General features: G+C 41.8%; 1 protein-coding gene across 1 annotated transcript in view; it reads left to right on the forward strand.

Moving 5' to 3' along the window:
* Positions 1 to 1,398: 1,398 nt before the first annotated feature.
* Positions 1,399 to 22,890, forward strand: part of PMFBP1 (polyamine modulated factor 1 binding protein 1) — a 48,730-nt gene continuing 27,238 nt past the window's right edge. Inside the window, exons 1-4 of the mRNA XM_070770851.1 lie at positions 1,399 to 3,106; positions 3,890 to 3,961; positions 10,737 to 10,892; positions 19,761 to 20,003. Coding sequence (XP_070626952.1) covers positions 3,911 to 3,961; positions 10,737 to 10,892; positions 19,761 to 20,003 — 450 coding nt within the window. The 5' untranslated portion in view covers positions 1,399 to 3,106; positions 3,890 to 3,910. The remainder of the gene's footprint in view (positions 3,107 to 3,889; positions 3,962 to 10,736; positions 10,893 to 19,760; positions 20,004 to 22,890) is intronic.

Raw genomic sequence — 22,890 nt, forward strand, 5'->3', positions numbered from 1 at the left:
CAGACAGTGTTGCTTTAAGGCCAGTAGTTCATCCATATGCCCAAGCTGTGAGCAGTTTCATGGGGAGTCAGCACCAGTAATCTGTGTTGATGGCATGTTGTAACCTCACGAAGATACTGATAGATGGTGTAAGAAGTACTAACGTGTGTTTCCCATCCTGCCCCTACTCAACCTGTGTTTCATTGAACTTATTCACTTAGACCTTTTTCCTTCCTCTCCCCACAAGGTAACAAGGACTCTCTGAATTAATAAAGAGGAAAGAGAGGAGAATATGAACATAAGTTAGAGAATTTGACCCAGGTAAGGTCAGTATAATTGTCAAAAATTGAGAAAACAATAGAATCCCAGATAGATTTAGCAGTCCAGAGGCAGAAATGTTGATGCATACCAGGAGTGGGGGACAGGGAAGTGAGTGAATAAGATCTTAAAATCCTATCCCTTTCCTTTCAACTGACCTTTCTAGAGAATGGTGGAAATGATGATGGTATAATGACGGTAGAGCAGGTCCAAGAGAAGAGAGCCTGAGACCAAGCTCACATGTGTGTGTCTTTCTGCATTAGCAGCTTCCTCAGAGGAAGAAAAAGGCCCAGAAAGCTACAGTAAGAAGATGAAGTCTCTGCAGCCTGATGACCAGCACATAGACATCTGGGCACACTCCAGCTGCGAGAGACACCTTTGACCAGGGACCAGAGCAACCAGGACCCCAGAACTGAGGCACAATCTGGAGAGACCTAAATAGGTGGAAGGAATCATGAACTGCTTCATTTTTTATCTGAAAAATGATGGCTATTTCTCAGAAATAACTAAGATTCCATTTTCTGCCATTTGGTATAAATGGAATCTAACAAAGAGATTGAGTAATACAAAAATAGTTACTTTTTCTTTGCACACTTGAGTTCATACTGCTACCCTAGTCACTGATGTGATGACTAGATGTAATATAAGTGTTTCTTGAGAATCTGTAAAGTGCTCTGTGTGGGGGCTGAGGCCAACTTCAGAGGCACAAAACATCACTAGATCCCCTGCCCAAGTTTTTGTCTTTTGTTTTTTGTGGTCCCAACTGTCACCAAGAAAAAGCCTGCTAGAAAAGCAGATGGCAGAACTTTCGAATACACAAAGAATAGTTCCCTGGGGAGACACAACAGAACTGGAGATGCCAGTGGAGGAGACGAGGCACAAGGATGTGAAGGTCTCAACAGTGAGGCCGGAGACAATAGCACAGGTGTAGAATCAAGAGTTTGAGAAGAGAGGGGACCTTCAAGTCCTGTGCCCAGAGATCAGTATCCATGGATCAGGTGGGGAGCCCCTCCCTCTGGGATGAATTCTCTCCTCTACAAAATATTTGTCCAGCCACACTAGACACACACTCCTCAGAAGGCACACAGGAACCTCCTGTGATCATTTTATGAAGCAGCTGAGGCTGCCCCAAAGTACTCTTCCTTACCCATCTGGCACACATTACTGTCAAATGCTTCCAAACTTATTGTATAACCCTTCCCTTTTTTTTCGTCATAAACACTTCCAAATTGCCCACTTCTATTGTTAATGACCCACAGGACTCCCATATTTCCCTCATGGAACACAGTTCAGCTCTCTATTTTTCCTCTAATTTATTTTACTTAGTAAATATATTTCCATGCAAATATGAGAGCCTGTGCCTGCCACTTTTCCTTCCAAATGCTCTTGGCCCTTGCAATGGTAGCTGTGGAACTCCATAGTAGATGAAACGATCATGAATTAGACAATCATTTTTCTGTCTCTGGGACAAGATTTCATTTTATTTAAGAATCATCTCCTGACGATCCAGGAAGTCAGCTTCTGTTGTTAGTCGCTCAGTCGTCAGCCTCTAGAGGAATATTATTCTCAAGGATATGTTTACTCCACTACAACCTTTGTGTGATGCTTGGGCTGCGTTCACGATTCCTGTTAAAGAAGAATGTCCATCAAGGTAGAACCAAAACAGTAAACTTTAGAGCTAGGAAAGAAAGCCATTGTTCAGTACAACTCCTCAGTTCAGAGAGGGAGAATGAAGGCTTGGAGAGATGAGTGCTTTTCCATAGGCTGCTCCTTGACTTAGGTGCTGAACTAGGTTTAGCAGCTTCCTGGCATAGAGACCTGTTCAGTGTTCTTTTAGGCCATGCTATTTTTAATCTTCTTGGCTGTATAACAGTGTAGAGTAAATGTTTATGTCCCTTCAAAACTCATGTGTTGAAATCCTAACCATCAAGGTGATAGTATTAGGAGGTGGGAGCCTTTGGGAGGTGATTACATCATGAAGATGGAGCTGTCATGAATGGGATTAGTGCCCTTATAAAAGAGACCCCAGGAGTCTCCTTTATCCCTTCTGCCATTTGAATTTACAGCAAAAAAAAAAAAAAAAGAAACAGCCATCTCTGAAGTGGGTCCTCACCTAATCTCCTGGCACCTTGATCATGAACTTCTCAACCTCCAGAACTGTGAGAAAAAAGTTTTTCTGTTCTTTATAAGATATGCAGTCTGTGATATTTTGTTACAGCAGCCCAGTCAACTAAGATATCTTGCATTGAAGTGATTTGTAACATTCACCAATATTTCCTCTTGAGGGTAAAGGAAGAAAGTGGGCATAGCCATAGGACTTGTTTTGGCCAATGAAATGTGAGCAGAAGTGAAGTGTGTCACTTCCACTTTAAGAACCTGTGTGTGATTCACCTAATTCCCTTTCTGCTGCCATGGCAACAGGCAGCATACTAGATGATAGAGGTTCTACTAGCTGAGGACAATAAAGAGCAGAGCCCCAGCTGACTCATAAAGGACATGTAGCACAAGTGAAAAATAAACCTTCATGGTTTTATATCACTGAGATTTGTGGATTATTTGTTACTGCGGAATCACCTAGCCCCTCCCTACTGGGTAAGCCAGACGGACATCACCATTCCCATGATGCATCTCTCTGCATGAAGCCGTAAGAGGGTAAACAATGCAGCACATCAGAATACAACCCCATAAAACATTCCAAATTCTCACCAACATTCTTTCTTCCTCTTGGCTTATATTAGGGGTGCGGTATGTGGTTCATTACAAAGAATGAGTATTTTGATAGCTTCTCATTCTTGCAACTATTCTGCAGGTAAGTGCCTGATGGAAACTTCCTCTAGTCTTAGAGTTTAAAACATAATGAATTAGATTATTTTAATAATAAGTGCAGTGCATTATGACCTCACATGCATCATCCTATACTTACACACACATATGTGCAAATATCTGTGGTTTTCCTTGAGGCTTTTTATTTGGATAATTCTCAGCACTTTGCAAGTTTCCTAGCTTTACAACCGCCAATATAACAGTAACTTGACACTGCAAAAAAAAATCACATCATCAGATATTTCCAAATTAATAAGTAGAAATTAATGGAAGGGAAGATCCCCATGGAGTAGTAAGAGAGCCTGTCTGACCTTGGGTAAGTCACTTAGCCTCTCTGGGCTTCCATTTCCTCCTCTGTAAAGTGGATACAGAAATCCCAGGGTTATGACGAGAATGAAGCTGATGTGCGTGCACATCCCAACTGGTTCATAATTAGTACCTAATATTAACTATATTTGAGCCATAGAATATTTAGAAACCTAGAAAGTAAAATCATTTCAGACCTTTTACTTTCCAAGAAGGATGAGTTCAGAAACTATCTAGCCTACCAACTGGTGATTTTTGGGGAAAGATGTAAAACCACGGTCCTGTCTTCCTAGCAAAGGCTTTAACACACTTTCGAAAACACAAACAGATGGAGAGGCAAGTAGGTATTGCCAACAGTTCAGAAATTTTTCCAGACTCCCTGCTGAGAGCACATATCCAGGTGGGAAAATCTTTAAAGGGCCAAATTTATGCTTTTCCATCTTAAATTCTTGGACTTTTTCAGGTTTATAACAAAGCTCAGAAAATGCTAAAACTTAAAGGAGAATTGAGAGGTACCAAGGAAATGAAAGATGAGGTAAGTCTTCTTACTCCTCTGTATAAAGGAATAGAGTTGATTGAACCTTTGTTACAAGGGACATCTTTTCAAATTTCATGATTCAAAATTCCTATAATAAGCATCCTCAAATCTCAGACAGAGTTGGGCAGCAGAGCATACATAACATATAAGAGCCCAGACTTGAGTTAGGTGGGTCTGGGTCCATATCTAATAGCAGTGTGATATTGGGCATTTTACTTAACCTCTCTGAGCTTCCTTTGCCTTACCTAGAAAATATGAATAATGAGCACTTATTTCCAAGGCTCACTGTGAGGATTAAGTAAGATACCACATGTAAAAAACCAGTGCTTGGGACTTAAGCACTTATTAAATATTATTGCCAACATTTTCTCTTTATCTGGACTGATATGGAAACAGAGTGTTCTGCTGAGTTTAATATTTCAGTCAAACTGTGTTTATGTTTTCCCTGACTTGTTCCAGAAAGGACTTAAGGGGGATGTTTTTGTTACTGTAGGGCTGTCCCACATGACATATGCTTTCTAACAGACCTCCTACCTAGAGGTAAGCAGTTTCCAAAAGAGGTGTTTCAACTCCTTTCCTGCTAGATTACTAGTGGGAGCCCTTCAGGATTCACTGAAAGTTCTGCAGGAAGAAAAAGGGTCTGATATGGCTTTTCTAGAAGGGCATTTCTTCATTCACTTGTTATCTTTGGAACACTTCACTGTGCCAGGCATTGCTCTAAGGCCTAGGGATGAAGCAGTGAACAAAATAGACAAAGATCCCTATTCTTGTGGAGCTTACTCTCTAGGGAAATAATTTCTCCAAGGATATGTTGGAGGAAATTATATGCCAATGAGAATTGGCCTATATTCCATAGGTGGTGGATCTCTGACATAGGCCATGTGTATCCTAAGCCATATACTTATACAGGGTGTCAGTTTTTAAAGAATTTAAGACACAATAAAATATACTCAGTCTTCACTATATGAACATAATTGGATCCAAAATTTTTACTCACAGGCTAAACCTTGGGTAAGTGCCCATTAATTCCCATCTTAAGTAAATAAAAACTGTAATGTTTTTATAGATGGAAAAGTAAACTCAGGAATCAAGTTAGTAATATCAATAGCAATGTTTGGAATTACTATAGATAACTTTAAACTCTTTTACTGTAGAAGTAAACTATAAAAATTCCTGTAGCAATGTTAACTTTTAAGATTTCATGCTTTTAAAAACATAACTCTGACTACAAACTGATATGTTTTGAATGGTAGTGAGGCCTAAGGATGGTTTTCCATTGTTTATTGAAGACCTTTCTTTATCCTCACAAAAATAATTTCCCAGATAATAACTTTATGGTATTGTTGGTGGACTCCAGAATTACTCTGGAAACTGCCATCCAAGCTGTATCGTTCAAGTTCCAAATCCTGGGAAATGCTGCCATCTTGAATCTTTGTAATGCTCCTGGGGCCTGAGTGTGCTACTGAATCACAAGCTTCAGTTTAACATCAGCCCCCCCGGAAAATAAGCGTAAGACTCTCTGTCAATACTTTTTAAAAAATCTTTTGTTTAGTTCTATGTTTTGGTTGTGCCTAGTCTTTGTTGCTGCACAGGCCTTTCTCTAGTTGCAGCAAGCGGAGTTGGGGGCCACTCTCTAGCTGTGGTGCACAAGTTTTTCTCTGTGGTGGCTTCCCTTATTTCAGAGCACGAGCGCTAGGGCACTCAGGCTTCAGTAGTTGCTGCATGTGGGCTCAGTAGTTGAGGTGCATGGGCTTAAGTTGCCCCAAGGCATAGGAATCTTCCCGGACCAGGGGTCAAACTTGTGTCCCCTGCATTGGCAGGCAGATTCTTAACCACTGGACCACCAGGCAAGTCCTGTCAATACTTTTGAAGCCTAGAGCAAAATTTCATATCATCTTTTGAAATATAGTTCAAGAAGGCATGTTCTTTGAAAAAAGACTCACTTAATCAATACAGAAAATTTGCTTCAGTAAGTAACCTATTTTCTAATAACTATCATGAATATAGTAGCAACTGCAGCATCAGCACTCATCACTTTGCCTGGTTGGTAGCTGCTGCTGCTATCACAGGCCTTCAAACAAAGTGATCAGTTTCCAACTCCTTATAAGCAAAACTGGGTACAGGCAAACTTCATTTTATTGAGCTTCACTTGATTGCACTCTGTAGATATTATATTTTTTACAAATTGAAGATTTGTGGCAACCCTATATCAAGCAAGTCTATCAACGCCATTTTTTTTCAATAGCATTTGCTCACTTTGTGTCCCTGTGTCCCATTTTGGCTTTTGGGCAATATTTCAAACTGCTCATTGTTATATTTGTTATGGTGATCTGTGATCAGTGATCTTTGTTACTTTTGCGAAAAGATTGCAATTCGCTAAAGGTTCAGATGATGGTTAGCATTTTTTAGCAATAAATTATTTTTAAATTAAGGTATTGCAGCCATGAAATTAAGACACTTACTCCTTGGAAGGAAAGTTATGACCAACCTAGATAGTATATTGAAAAGCAGAGATATTACTTTGCCAACAATGGTCCATCTAGTCAAGGCTATGGTTTTTCCAGTGGTCAGGTATGGATGTGAGAGTTGGACTGTGAAGAAAGCTGAGCGCCGAAGAATTGATGCTTTTGAACTGTGGTGTTGGAGAAGACTCTTGAGAGTCCCCTAGACTGCAAGGAGATCCAACCAGTCCATCCTAAAGGAGATCAGTCCTGGGTGTTCATTGGAAGGACTGATGCTGAAGCTGAAGCTCCAATACCTTGGCCACTTCATGCGAAGAGTTGACTCATTGGAAAAGACCCTGATGCTGGGAGGGATTGGGGGCAGGAGGAGAAGGGGACGACAGAGGATGAGATGGCTGGATGGCATCACCAACTCAAAGGACGTGAGTCTGAGTGAACTCTGGGAGTTGGTGATGGACAGGGAGGCCTAGCATGCTGTGATGCATGGGGTCGAAAAGAGTCGGACATGACTGAGCGACTGAACTGAACTGAACTGATATACTTTTTTAAATACAATGTTTTTGCAAACTTAATAGACTACAGAATATTGTAAACATAACTTCTATATGCACTGAGAAACCAAAAAATTTGTGTGACTTGATTTACTGTGATATTTACTTTATCTCGGTGGTCTGGAACCATGCCCAGATTATCTTCAAGGTTTGCCTGTATCTAAGTATGTGGTTTATGTACGTGAAACCCATTTAGCAGTGGAGGCTTGTAATTTCGGATTGTTCATGACTTCATATTTAGAGCAGGATCAGATGGCGCCTGAGGGTCAGCATTAGACTCTCAGTTCATCTCGTGTCCCAGTACTGGTTACAGAGCTCTGATTGATGAAATGTCAGATTAAATCAGTTTCTACTGCATATTGATACTCAAAAGGCATCTGCCTGGAATTTAGCGTTCATAAAGTAGATAGGATTAGAAATAGTGTACAGTGACCTCTGTGCATGATATTAGCAAGAAATTAAGTTTACTGAAACCTCAGAAACACTGGCCTTTATAGAGTTCTGAGGTGAGCACAGCCCCTTCTTACAACCACTTACAGTAAAAAATAATACATGGTTCATGGAAATCACCTTAGTGCTCTCCCAGCATTTTCACTCTTATTCTGGTGAATCAAAACCCTTGTGTAATTTGGCCATTAGGAGTGAATGGTTAGGTTCTGATTTCCAAAGCAAATTTCATGTGACGTTCAGCAAAATGCCTTTGTTATTCAACTGGTTTAGGGCATCCTCAAAGAAGGGATTATTTATTCCAAACTTCTTGTTTTATGAACAAAGAAATTGCCTCAGAGACTCTGAGTCAGTGCTGCTGCTGCTGCTGCTGCTGCTAAGTCGCTTCAGTCGTGTCCGACTCTGTGCGACCCCATAGACGGCAGCCCGCCAGGCTCCACCATCCCTGGGATTCTCCAGGCAAGAACACTAGCGTGGGTTACCATTTCCTTCTCCAATGCATGAAAGTGAAAAGTGAAAGTGAAGTCACTCAGTCATGTCCGACTCTTAGCGACCCCATGGACTGCAGCCCACCAGGCTCCTCCGTCCATGGGATTTTCCAGGCAAGAGTACTGGAGTGGGGTGCCACTGAGTCAGTGCTAATGTCCAAATCAGATGAGATCGTGTACATTCTGAAGCCCTGGTGGTGCAACAGAATTGGGCTAGCCGGCCTTCTTCTCAGAGGACATCTAAAACTAGAAGGAGTGGGGGTTTTTTAATTGGCCTGAGAGGGTATTGAGCTTTAACATGGAGAAGCTCAAGTTGTATATCACTGGTACTTTGTTGGTGAGTCCTCGGTGTGCCCAGCTTCATACACAACAATCTGTTGACATGGTCCTCACCTAAGGATGCATATATTCAGCATCCAGGCAAGAGTATAGGGCATGTGGCACTTTCATAAAGCAAGCATTGTATGTTCACCTAATCTGCTCATAAATGCCAAAGAGAGAGTCCTGTAGCAATAGGGAATCCCTAGGCTCCCCACCCCCAAATCCCCAATGAGTCTCCATACGTATTCCCAGTAAGGAAGCCATGAGAAAAGGGCTTTTAAAAGCACTAGAATCAAACTGCTGTTCCTTGTCAGATCAAGGATTTTGTTTTCTAGTTAGAGAACAGTGTCTGTACACCTTTTTTTTTTTTTAGCTGCTGTACACATATTCTCTTAAGAGAGTCCCTGGTAATTGTCTTAATGGTAATTACATGCTTGGGGCAGTTGACATCCACTGTTATTTTTCTGAAAGTGGGGAACAAGGGACAGGAGCTGGAGAGGAAGAAGGAGAGTTTTGAGATAATGAAATCCTTTTAATGACACAGCCACGCCGTTAACCTAATTAAACTGTAAAGTGGTAAAAAAAAAAAAAAATGTTCAGGTACTAAATGGAAATGATGGAATAAATCAGCTGAGACAGCAGCACTTCTGGGAAACCTTCTGAATTCCGAATACTCTGACATTGAGGTGTCCGATTCTCGTGGTTATTTCTGCCCCCTCCCACCCCACCCCCAGCCTTGTGCAGAGGTCTCTTAAACTGACCTGTCCAGCAAGGCTTGATTTATGATGTCCATATCAGGTCTCCAGCTCCCCCTGGGAGTATGCCTTATAAAGCTCATATATTTAAGAAGTCAGCGCAATCAGTGGGATGTGGTGGTGGAGCACTGGCTGCAGGGCCAGGAGAGCTGAACTCTCCTCTGCTAACCACCTATGGGACCTTGGACACTATCACTTGGACCACTTTGCCATTTCTGGGCATTCATGGCTTCTGTGTGCTTTTGCACCTACAACTCTCTTAGAAGAATTGCCCTTGGGCATTTGGGGTCACTTTACTCCCAAGAGCAGAAAGCTGGAAGCCCTTGGGAGCTTACACTCCACAAGGCAGCCCTTAACCATTGGCTGGCCGATGCTGCGGCTGACAGCCCGGCTTTCATTGCATCTAATTAGGACGGGCTCTAAGGTGTTACTTAGACTCTGGAGTTCCCTGTGGAATTAGGCTGAAGCCATTCCCACAAAACTTTGTCTGAAACTGTGCCCTTCCTTAGTTTCCTTCTCTTCCCTGTCCTGCTTCCCCCATCTACTTGCTGATTTCTCTTGGGATTGTTTTCTTTAACAGATGCCAGGAATCCTCACCTAAGAGCTTGCTCTGATAATTTACACAAGCAGGCACCTACTATAAAAGCACCAGCCTCAGTTCCAACATCTAAGACTCGGAGATGGAGGTGCCTGTCCTCAGGAGTATCACGAAAAGTTTGCACAGTGATAGGACTAAACCACTGGACAGGTTCACAGAGGGCTGCTTGCTAATATCTTTTCACACCGTTGTCACCCACAACACTGGGAGTGGAAGGTGGCATCCTATATGACAGAGTCCCCACCTCCTTCCCACGGCTGTATGCCCCAACCCCACCCAAGCTACTGTGCCCCACATTCTCTATTTTGATCTTGATCACTAATTTCCATCTGACCTAGCAGTAATTAACAAATCTTCTTCACTTATAATCAAGGACAGGGATCTTATGCAATCAGTCCAGGGATTTTACATTCATTCCCATTGATACATGTCTCCAAAGAAAAGCACAAGGTTTATAGGTGTAAAAAGTGTAAAGTGTGAGTCGCTCAGTCGTGGCCAACTCATTGCAACTCCATGACTGTAGACTGCCAGGCTCCTTTGTCCATGGAATTGTCCAGGCAAGAATACTGGAGTGGGTTGCCATTTCCTTCTCCAGGAGATCCTCCTGACCCAGGGATCGAACCCTGGTCTCCTGTATTGCAGGCAGATTCTGTACTATCTGAGCCACCAGAGAAACCCAAGTTTGTAGGTGAGGGAAGACTTTAGTTTAGTGGGTAGAAGGGAAAGTGAAGAGACTTTGCAGAAGCCACATCAACTCCAGCACTGATTCACTAGAGTCTTGACAAGTCCATTTGACATCTCACTAGTTCATCTCATCAGTGGCAGAGCCATTAATATTATAGATAGCTCACCAGGTGCCTGAAATTGTTCTAGGCACTGACTTTCTCTTGAAAGCAAGGGAAACATCTATGATGCCCCCACAGCAGTGGGTGAAGATTAATTAATGTAAATAAGTAATTGTCTGAATAATGCAGAGCACTCAGACACCTCGCAAATGGATACTGTGTAAACATTACACAGAATAAGTAATAACAGTGAAGGGTTGATGGACAAATTTCCAGCAAATTTAAAGTCTCTGTCAACCAGTGAACGAAAGTAAGCATTTTCTTGATAGTTCATAATTGATGCTTTTGTTTTTCTGACTGCCGAGGTGGGGGAGAGAGACAGAGACGTAAGCAGTCTGAACAGCAAGCTCTTGAGCCTGCAAGCTGACATCAAGAATCTACACAATGTCTGCAAGAGACAGGGGAAGACCTTGCAGGAGAATCAGCTCTGTGTGGAGGAGGCCATGATGAACAGCAGCCACGTAAGGGATTCACTGTCCACTTCCCACCTCTGCTCCCTCTGTTTCCACTTCTGCCTCCTTGGGTAGGAGAAATAATAGAAAGTTCTCCCACTGGTCATTCAAGAGCGCTTACTGAGCAAACAATGAGAGAGAACTAAACACACACACACAAACACACACAGATGCCATCCCTGCCCTGAGGACTTTTCAGTCTAGCTATCTTATCTCCAAGGTCATTTACATCTGAGCTCTTTTCTTTACCTGGTCTTTCACACTGAATTAGCACCTGAGGTCCATTGCCCTTAAAAAAAAAACAAAAAGCCAGATCATAGTTATGTAGTTATGTAAAGAGAATAGCATCTCTGAGTGGATTTTACTTTATTTATTTTTTGGCCAAGTCTTGTGGCATGTGGAATCTTCGTTTCCCAACCAGAGATTAAACCTGTACCCCCTGCCTTGGGAGTGCGGAGTCTTAACCATTGGACTGCTAGGGAAGTCTCTTAATGGATTTTGGACAAACTTCTACATCACCCATGAAAATAGTAGCCATTCCACCTGCTCTGAGGTGTCACTTCCTGTCAGTGCAGCCGGAGCTCTTTATTGCCATACCTGCAGCTCTCTGCATATAAGCTTTACTTTTGGATACAGGAGCCCAGTCACAGGACAAGCTGAAGTGCAGAAGAATTAATGCCCCTAGAAGCAGCCCTAAACCAATGACTGATGGGGAGAGGGCTGATTAGCAACCCGTCTCCCTTACTCTATTTCACTGGAGATAACTCCAGGCACGTTCTTTGCTCCTCCTGGAGTTCCTCAATGGGGCCCAGTACCAGGTGCTCACAGTGGCAACTGGGTTGGCCTCCTTTCACAGTATCCTTCCCTGCTTTGTTCATTTCCCCACTCCCGTACCTGAGTTTCCTAAAATTACCTTCCACACAAGCTACTTACTCGATGCCTGGTTCTTTGTCATAGGACTTGCTTCCAGAGGTGCCCAAGCCACGATACTCGGTAACACTTGTCCTGAACCTGTGTGAGCAGGAGGATCTCCTGGCATGATCATCTTTCTTGAGACTCTGATTTTGAACTAACCTCCTAGGCAACTCATCAGCTGAGGCAACTTCACTTCATTCTGAGGTTTTTTCTTTTTGGAAACTCCAGCTCTAAGCTCTTTAAACCAGTCTCTAAATTTATGCACACAAGCTGGGGAGCCAGCTGGGAGATGTTTTCCCAGAGTTTCCTAAACACTTTGGGTTTCCAAGACTTCCTAACTTGCAGTCGTCATTTCTACTTGGGGACTTGAGTTATTGGCGAACATGAGGCAGGTACTGGTTGCACAGATCTGTTGCCAGGCCTCCAAGTTAGCCTCCTAGGTGCAGTCAAGGATCTGGCCTCTCCTAACTGAGAGAGTTAGAATTAGAGTTAATTAGAACTCTGTTAAGAGTTCTCCCAGGACTTACTACTTCCCTATGGAAACCACAAATTATTCCTCTGTGATGCCCTAAAAATGTTAAAAGCAAAGCAATTCTTTTTTTTCAATTCTACCTTTTCTTACTGAGCACTACTGTCCTTTGGAGAAGGGCATGGCAACCCACTCCAGTATTCTTGCTTGGAAAATCCCATGGACAGAGGAGCCTGGTGGGCTATAGTCAATAGGGTCGCACAGAGTTAGACATGACTGAAGCAACTCATCACACAGTACTGGCCTTTCTGCAGTAAGTCACAAATATAGAAAAATTCATTGGATTCCCTAAATGGATCCCAGGAAGGATACTACTGTAATTTTTTTTCTAAATATTAACATTTTAGGATATTTTCACCATTACTGTTGCAAGTTTATTCCCCCAGTCAGGGAAAGTCATGTGGCTTACAAATGTACCTGGCAACTTGGAGGGAGAAAGGTATTAAGTCCCATTTTATTATTCTAATTGCCCAAAAGAAGGTCTAACAGCTTGAAACAAGCTTTAAAACAGGCTCTTTTTTTTCCCCCAGCACTTAGCAGAGAATTTAAATTGCAGACTACACATACAAATACACAATTAGATGTAGACTTACACTCATCCACTCAGAAACCCCCTGCAAGACCTGCCTTCCACAAGGAAATATAATATGGGAACAAAGGAGGAACCCAAGGCTTTCTGAAATTTTGACTAATATCTGACAAGGAGCTGGAGAAATAAGCAAGAGGTTTAGAACACAGTTATGCAAAAAATTAAAATATGACATCAGATGTTGTGTGTGTAAAAGAGGGACGGGCAAGGTGACCTTGTAAATCAGGAATACAGTGTGCCCCAAGTCCCAGGAACAGAGAGAGCTGGGCCCGAGGTAAAGCAAGTCAGGTGCCTGGGGTGCAGAATATTGGGGCTCTCGTTATTTTTTTTAACTTGTATTTCTTTATTTTTGGCTGCACTGGGTCTTCGTTGCTGCCCGTGGGCTTCCTCTAGTTGCGGCGAGTGAGGGCTGCTATTCTCGAGGTGCACAGGCTTCTCAGTGTGGTGTCTTCTCTTGTTTCAGAGCCTCAGCTCTAGGGCTCATGGGCTCAGTAGTTGTAGCACATGGGGCTCAGTTGCCCTGAGGCATGTGGAATCTTCCTAGACCAGGGATCAAACCCGTGTCCCCTGCACTGACAGGTGGATTCTTAACCACTGGATCACCAGGGAGGTCCAAGGGCACTCGTTCTTTAGGTGCCAACCCTGTACTTGTTCAGTCCTAAGATTGAATGCCTCCTTAAGATGTGCCCATCACTTATCTCACTCTAGTCCCAACCCCGGGATGAACCTCTCTAGTGATATAAGACTAAATCAGGCTTACAGGGGAAATATCTCACTTCCCACCTCAAAGATACGGAAAGAAGTTCTGACAACGACTGGGAAAAGATGGGCTTTTTCCCTTAAATGAAGAAGAATCATCAAGGATTCAGTTTTCAGAGCAGTGCCAACCTGAGACAGAAACTAAAAAAGAGAATAAAATGGTTAAAAAGTATTTTGAAAAGCTGGCTTTAGGCAAAGCAGCAGGGCCTGATGATATACTTCGAAGAGTACTTAAGGAATTGGCAGGTGTTATTACATAGCTGCTAGCGATTATTTTTGAGAACTCAAGAGGATAAAGAAAGTCCCTGCAGACTGAAAAAGGGTAAATGAAGTGCTCATCTTTTAAAAAAGGGAAAAAGGACAATCTCGGTAATTATAGACCTGTCAGCTTAACTTCAATATCAGGGAAAATATAGAACTTAACATCAATCAATTAGCATCAACTTGAAAACCACCAAGTATTGGGTGGAAACCAACATGACTTTTCAAAAGGTGAAATCATGCCAGGCCAATTAATTTCCTTCTGTGATCAAATGGCCACATAAGCAAGGAGGGAGCAATAGCTATAATCTCTTTGACCACAAGGAGAGCTGAAAAGTAGTCTAAATATGAGAACAGGTTCCTACAGGTGGCCAAGTCCTCTATTTTTTAAGACAGCTGAATCCTGGACAAAAATCAATCTGAGAAACATTGGTAGACCAGATGGCCTCCAGTATCATGTCCAACTCTGAATGGTCATCTTAAGAACTAGTCTTACTTCCATAAGATTATTTCCAACTTGCTCATTTTCTCCAGATTTCGGTTTAAAGGTCAAAGCAGAATCTAATAAAATATCTGCCTTCACTATAAAGAATTTTTTAAAAAAAAGAAGACAAAGAAGCAGCAGGAAATGCATTATGCCTTTGTGACACGGCTTCTTGGTACAAATGTAAGTGAAATTCAGGCTTAATCCATAGCATGTCATTTTCTATTCATTTAGAATTAAGAAAAATAATCTTTTGAACACTTAAGGATAAATGAGTAGAAATTTAATAAGTCTCAAATAAGTCTAGGCATTTCTCCAAGTCTTTGAAATTTGATTCCTTTAAACCCATAGGTATCTACAGTGTGCAAATGTTTAAAATCCTCATCCAAGAAAACTCTAGTTTCTCTGCAGGTATGAGCAGTTCTTGGATCTTTATTGCCAGACAAAATAGGTCAGGTGCTACCTTTGCCCTATACCGAAAAACTTTAGTGAACTCTCATCATCTGGTCCATCTATCATATTACCTCAAACCAAGATTAAACCCAGAAGATTGAACACGACCTCTGATGAAGGGATATTATTAACAATTTGCCAGTATCATTGCCAGGTTGCTAAGCTTAACACTAGGAAAAGTCACTTTTTACCCACAGGAGGCTTTAAAGTCAAAGAACAATTATGAACACACCGAGGTATAGATGATATGCTTGGAGGGGAAGCCCTAAGAAAAGAGTTTGGCTTGTTTTAAAAAGAAAAGCATTTTTTTTATTCTTTTGGGTAATGAAAAGAAAATGGGGACATGGAAATAAGGGGAGGTAGAGAAAGAATATATAATAAAGAGACTGGTCAGTTTTCAACTGGGGCTTACACATCTGGCAGTAGAGTGGCAGGTCCAAATCAACAATTGCACACAAGTTCTAGAAGGACCAGAACTCCAGTTTCTTAATTTTTAGAGATCAAGCCACCTTCAACAAAGCTAAGAGAAATAGAACTGGAGCAAAATAGGTTATAGGTAGGTGCTTTACTAAAATAAGCCCTTCTGCAATAACCATACCCAGGTGTTCACCCTTTGCTTTAGTTCTACCCACATTAAGTATATTTATCCATGACCATGTCTTTCTCCAAGTAGGTCCCCACTCCACAGTTTCACCTATATAGACTGAGGACTTGGGCTCTTGAGAACCTCCCCCATGCATGTTTGTGTTCATGCACACATGCAAGCATGAGCGCGCGCGCGCACACACACACACACACACACACACACACACACACACATCACTCCCAAGCCCCTTCCCTCTGAACCTCATTCACACATGAGTTGTAAGAATAGCACCATTCTTATCTTGAAAAGAATGAAAACACTTAATTTAAAACATTTATTGTAAATGTTGGCAATTGTAGCTGGGTAAATAAAAAATTCAACTTTGTTTGGCCTAGGAAAGAAGTCTCATCCACTTCCCTCTGGCCACATACACCAAATGTTCAGGTCAAGGGTTCAGCTTGTCTTTGTCTGGAAATTCTTCTGCCTACTGACCATTATGGTCCATTTTATGTCTTCTCTTTCAGATTGAATTGACACAGTCAGCTGTTGTCTTTCTGGTTCTGAACTGGGTTGAGCCTCCCTGACCTTATCTGTGCTGCCCCTACCCACTCTCATTAGAGAAGACTTTTTCCTTTTGGGTGCCAACTCTTACTGAAGTAATCTCTTTAAATCTCCATCTCTCCAGGACTTCCCTGGTGGTTCAGGGGTTAAGATCCATGCTTCCAATGCAGGGTGCACCAGCTCAGTCCCTGGTCAGGGAACTAAGATCCCACATGCCATATGACACAGCCAAAAATAAAATAAAAATAAATAAAACTCCATCTCTCCAGTTACTCAGACCAAAACCATGGAATCATTCTGCCCTGGATGACCATTATCTCCCCTCATTCCACATCTAATGCAGAAGCAAATCCCGTGGAGTCTACTTTCAAATATGCATCTAAAATCCAGCCACTTCTTCCAGCTTTTACCTTGGTCCATGCTGCTGTCCCTTCTCACCTGGATTCTTGCAGCAGCCTCCTTGCTGGTCTCCCCACTTCTGTCCTTGGCTCCCTCCAGTTTGTTTTCAATATAACAGCCAGTGTGTCTTTTGTGACATCTACAGGAGATCATGTCACTCCTCTGCTCAGTACCCTCCAATGGCCTTTCATCTCCCTAAAAGGAAAAGTTAAGGATTTAAGGATGGCCTACATGGTCCTAAAAGACCTCTCCTCCCTTTCCTTTCTCGCCTCACCTGGTACCACTCTCCCCTTACTTTCTCTGCTACAACCTGAACAAAGTGGCTCCTCAAACACCATCAGGCGCCTCCTACCTCCAGGTCTTAGCACTTGCTGTTACTTCTGTCTGGAGTGTTCCTGTTGTACGTTCCCACCAGGCTTCTTCCTTGACTGTCTTAACTCAGATGTCACCTTCTCGGTGTGGTCCTCCATGAGAACACTTAATTCAAAATCACAACTGCGTCCATCTTGGCATTCCTCATCTCCCTCCTCTGCTTTATTCTCCTCCATAGCACTTTTTCCTCTTAATAAACTGCACAATTTACTTCTTTAATTTGCTACCTCTCTCTCTCTCATTCCCTCTCTCCGACCCTCACTCCCTCCACACATCTCCCCCACCAGTAGATGCAGACCTCACGAAGGCAGAAATTCTGTTTTATAAAATTCTGTATCCCCATTAACTAGTAGAGTGCTTGGCACATAGGAAGTGTACCATAATATTTGCTGAACAAATTAATTAAATGAAAATATGACATTCACATGACAGCTGTTAATGTTCATAGCAGTATTATTCATAATAGCCAAAACCTGAAACAATCCAAATATCCATTAACTGGTGAACAGATAAACTAAATATGGTATAGTCACACTGTTCAGCAGTAAAATGAACAGAATACTGATTCTTGCTACAGCCTGGATGAACCTCAAAAACATTACGCTAAGTGAAAGAAGCCAGACACAAAAGATGACATATTATACAATTCCACTTATATGAAATGTCTGAAAAGGGCAAATCCATAGAGACAGAAAGCAGATTAGTGGTTGCCTGGAGCTGGGGTAGGAATGGGAGTGACAAATGGGCATGAGGGAATTTTTGAGGTGATAGGAATATTCTAAAACTGGATTGTAATAATGGTTGTACAACTCTATAAATTTGCTACAAATCATTGAATTGTATACTTAACAGTAGTTGAATTTTATGACATATAGAGAAGATGCTGATAAAACTGTAAAAAAAAAAAAAAACAAATTTAATTTCAGAAAAGTTTGAAAGTACTCTGTTAATTGGGCCAAGGTCACAAGCTCAAATTTTTGGGAACCAGTTTTCATGTCTTTCTTTCCTTCAATACCTGGCTCTCTGAATCTCTAATCTAGGCCCTATACGAGTAGACATGACCCCTGACCTTCAGAAATTTATGGTCTAATTAAAAGATAAGATGCACAGAGATCATTACAATGCAAGGCAGAATGTGAAATGCCACATTAAGGACATGCCCAGAAAGTCTATGGTATTGGTGCAAATACAGCTTTGAGGGAAAGCAAAAAACAAAGCAGTATTTGGGCAGGGTTTTAAACAATGAATAGGAAGACAGTACTCAGAGAAAGGAACTAAGGGATGCCTACAAGCCAGCTTCTTCATCCACCTCTCCTTCACAAGTCACCATGTTACCAAAAGTGGGACCTGGCTGCTCACCACTCTAAAACCAATACTTGAGAGGCAAGGTTGGTGAAAGGAAAGTTTGCTGTATGTGAGAGCCCAGCAACTGGGGAGGAGGGTGGGCAGACTCATGTCCAAAGGCTGACTCCCGCCACTGACAATCAGTGGCCAAGAGCTTTTAAAGGGGAGTTTCAGGGGTATATAGATGGAGGAAAGGGGCTACATACAGAAACAGCAGCATCAGCTGTGACAGTCATCTTGAAGTTGGTCATGCAGTGGTCTGATCAAGCGTCATCTTGATTGTTTTAAGTATAGTTGATCTTCAGTTCCAGGGTTGGTTTGTTCCCATTTCTTTGAGGCCAGTTCTCAGAATTATGGCAGCTTATGTCATGGCTACCAGAGAAGGCAATGGCAACCCACTCCAGTACTCTTGCCTGGAAAATCCCATGGGTGGAGGAGCCTGGTAGGCTGCAGTCCATGGGGTCGCAAAGAGTCGGACACGACTGAAGCGCAGCAGCAGCATGTCATGGCTACAGTCTGGTCATCAGGTAGTTAACTTCTTCCACCTGGTGGGGGTTTCAGTATCTACAAGACAGCTCACAGGGTATGGCTCAGAATATTATCTATATAGCCCTTGAGAAGGAGCTAAAGTTCCTGGACTTTGTTTAATGACTAAGCTATTATGGTTTGGTCTTGTTGGACTACTTTCCTTTGCTTCTGCATTTTCTCACTTTTCTGATTAAACTTACGCTTTGGCTAAAGTTTTTCTACAGACAAAAGACAGGTGGAGAACATGCAGGAGAAGGACCATAGGGTCCTGCTTCTGTTTCAACTGGGAATGTTGGGCAAGAAAATATAGAAGCATCCGTGCGAAGACCTCAGTTGTACCAGAATAAACAACTCAGGGATGTGTCCTATGAGCAGAATACCTGATACAATGTAGGTGCTCAACATATGCTTATGGAATGAATGAATGAGTGAAAATTTAAGTGGGGTCTAGCAGCATTTCAGGTTGACTGTGGACTGGCAAGGAGAGATCTCTGTCTCTCTCTCTCTCTCTCTCTCACACACACACACACACATACAGACACACACACACTCAGCAACTGCAAGCTCATATCTGCCTTCAAGAGGAGACAGAGTCAGTGCTCAGATGTGCCTTAGCAATATCTCTGCCTCCTGTTTCCCAGCACTCCAGAAAGCTATTTCCCCAAGAGTTTGTCCTTTTATTTGGGCATTTTTAATAATCAAGTTTAGTCCAAGAACCATAACCAGAAATCCATTCCATTCCAGGTCAATTGTGTTTTCTTTTCACTTGAAGACAAAACATAAGCATATTATCGAGTGTATCTTTATAGTGCTCTCTAGGTCCCTTTCGTGTGTGTGTTTTCTTCTGACCTACATAATAGGAATGGTAGATCTAAATAGTAGGAAGGAACTATGGTTTTTTCCTTCTTTTAAATTGTTCATACAGAGTGAAAGTACAAAGTAATGCTTTATTGTGAACAGAGTGAAACATTTAATAAGTGCTCTGGAGATGAAAAGACAAAAGGGTGGATAGATGGATGTGAATGGTTGATCAAAAAAAAAAAAATCAAAGAGTGACTGCCTGCTTGGTAACAATCTAAAGCCTTTCTCAATTACAGAATAAGAAGACAGCCTTAGCATTTGAGGAGTCACACGTGAATTTTGAGCCTAATAAGCAGTGTCATCTAAGGCAACTCCAACAACTCAAGAAAAAGCTGCTGGCCCTTCAGCAAGAACTGGAGTTTCGCACCGAGGAGTTGCAGACTTCTTACTGTTCCCTCTTGCAGTATCAGTCAGTCCTGGAGAAGCAGACTTCCGACCTGGTTATTCTCCACCATCACTGCAAGATGAAAGAAGATGAGGTATAGAGAAAGTAACTATGGAAGTGTCCTATATGACCATGTATCTACAGAAATCAGGTCAAAACTACTAGAAAGCAAGCAGTGGACTTAGAGGAGAGCTTCACATCTTGAGCAGATTTTATCTACTTGCCCTCTTTAACTCTTGATTTCTTTGAAACTGAACAGAGGGAACTAAACAGAATGGCATAACTGGGTGAGAGGTCCAGTATTAATGCATACAGGGTGTGTGGTATGTGTGTGCGTGTGTGGGGTGTATGTGTGCACATGCACACATATGTGTGTGGTGTGCATGGAGGCTTATCATCTCCATTCTATTACCATGGCAATTTAAATGCAAAAGACTCTAGGTCTCTAGGGGTTATGAAAGAGGTATAAAGTCCACTAAATCAATCATTTTTTTAGAAAAATCAGATTTCAATCATATATAAATTCCTGGCACTTGCATAGCGGATAAGATAACCAGATGTTGAGTCTGAGTTAATCACTGAGAGTACCTCGTCAGTCATTTTTGCAGACTGGAGTTTTAGATCAAGTAGACTCGACTTAAGTACATTCTGGATATTCATTTCTATTCATGTCCCGGGGTGGTATTTTTCTTTTTTTAACCAGAGTATATCATCTCTATAGAATCCCAAGTAAATTACAAAGACAAAAGCCTTAGAACGAAAATCAGTTGGGCAGTGGTAGCACTAGCAGTAGTAAAACCATGGGTTTGAAGTAATGGAACAGGCAGCCTCCTCTGGCATTGTCCTCCTCTGCCTTTGGAGATAAAATTCCAAGGACTGTCTTGAATGGTGCTATTACTTAATGACTAACTCCAGGGAATTTATGAAGGGCCTTGAAGAAACATGGAATTTTTTTTTAAGGAAATATTATGACCAATGAGAATTTGCTGTAAAGGATTGAGAGGGAAAGAAACAAAGGTTATTCTACAAAATATAATCTGGGACAAAGCCTGTGAGCATAAACCATGGTTTAATAAAGCTAATGCAAAGCTGTATTAAAACTGGTTGGTTCACCCTAACTTAAACAAGAGCCCAGCCTGAATAAAGTGACCCTGAATTATTAATAGTTGGGATTTTACTTGGCTTCATATAACAGAAAACGCCAAAGCAATAGTGTCTTAAATAAAATAGTTAGACACTGTTGTTTTTGAAGGCACTGGACACCAGACAATGAAAGACAGTAGTCTTGAGAAATGGGAAACGAATGAGGTGAGCACTACTGTTGTCCTTGGCTTATTGTTTCGAGTTTCTAGTCCATGACACAAAAATGGGAGTCTGGGAGAGCCTGGTAGACTCCCTTGCTTGAAGGGAATCATCTAAGGATCCCAGAAGACTAAGTTCTTAGAGTTCGTAAGGTAGAGTAACAGAGAAGATCGAGTTGCACAGAAAGAGGTCTCTGGGGATCACCAGATCTTTCTTTAGTAATCAGAAAATATAAAAAATGTATCAAGCTAGACTTGTCTATCTAGTGGAAGGATCTTTCAAAAAAATAAAATAAAATACTTTTTATTTTTAAAAATAGTTAATTTCTATGACATAAAATAAGAGAGAGGTAGTCTAAGACTGCTACCTGTGTCCTGTCTTTCGGCTCCACCATCATCAGCTGAGAGCTTCCATTTTCCAGGTCACCTAAGAGCTGCTGGAGCACCAACCTTTACATCTTTGTTCCAAATAATCAGGGTGAGGGTAGGAAACGGGGTAGAGAGAGAAAGGCACACTCCTCCCTTTTAAAGGACACTTTGCAGAAGCCCCACACAATACTTTGACTTATATACCACTGGCAACAATTAGTCACATGGCTGTAACAATTTCTTAGGAAGGCAAAGAAATGCAGTGTTTTAGTGAGGCACACTTTTGTCCCAAACAAAGTCAAGGTTTTGTTACAAGGAGGAGAGGAGGAATTGTTGTGGGATCTGGCAAGCAACAGTCACTGACACAGAGCCCAATATGGGAAAGTCCTGGAAAGTTACTTTCAGCACTCTGCCAAGTTCCCTCAGTACTTTGTTCACAGAAGTATCAAACTTCTAAGTTTGGGTTTCCCCACAGCAGATCCTAAAACAAGGAGATGGCTACAAGTATGTGTTAGTCACTGTCATGTCTGACTGTATACGTACTAGTTAATTCAGGAGGGAGGTGATCCCACGAAGCACAGTGAAAGAGTAAGGAAGTGTGTCAAACAAGGGCAGGAAGCCCATAAAGAAAATTACAATTAAGATCATTGCTGAACCTACTGGATAGCTCAGGGAACTACTCAGTGCTCTGTGGTGACCTAAATGGGAAGGAAAGCTTAAAAAGGGGGGGATATATGTATACATATAGCTGATTCACTTTGCTGTGCTGCAGAAAATAACAGCATTGTAAAGCAACTATACCCCAATAAAAATTCATTAAAAAAAAAAAAAAGATTATCACTGCTGTGGGAAACCAGGGTTCAATCCCTCTGGAGAGCTCCGGTAGGAAATATAGGACACACTGAAAATTGATCCCAGCCAATCGTTCCAGTCAGTGGTTGAGGGTTGCCCCTGATATTGTTAACTCCCCGTACTTGTCACTTGTCTTGTCTTGCTCCTCGGCTTGAGTGGGCTCCTGGGGCCAGTGCATCCCTCAGGCAAAAAAACTGAAGATGCTTGCAGTTGGAAGGGAGTTAGCATACGGAGGGATGGTGAGTGTCAAGGGGGTATAGGCAGGCCTCCTGACAGCTTCTGTTATAAACATATGAATCTAAAATATTCATTTTCTCTTTTTCTTTTTTTTCTTTTTTTTAATTTATTTTATTTTTAAACTTTACATAATTGTATTAGTTTTGCCAAATATCAAAATGAATCCATCACAGGTATACATGTGTTCCCCATCCTGAACCCTCCTCCCTCCTCCCTCCCCAT

The sequence above is a fragment of the Bos indicus genome, chromosome 18 (genome assembly GCF_029378745.1).
Source record: "Bos indicus isolate NIAB-ARS_2022 breed Sahiwal x Tharparkar chromosome 18, NIAB-ARS_B.indTharparkar_mat_pri_1.0, whole genome shotgun sequence".
Classification (NCBI taxonomy): domain Eukaryota; kingdom Metazoa; phylum Chordata; class Mammalia; order Artiodactyla; family Bovidae; genus Bos; species Bos indicus.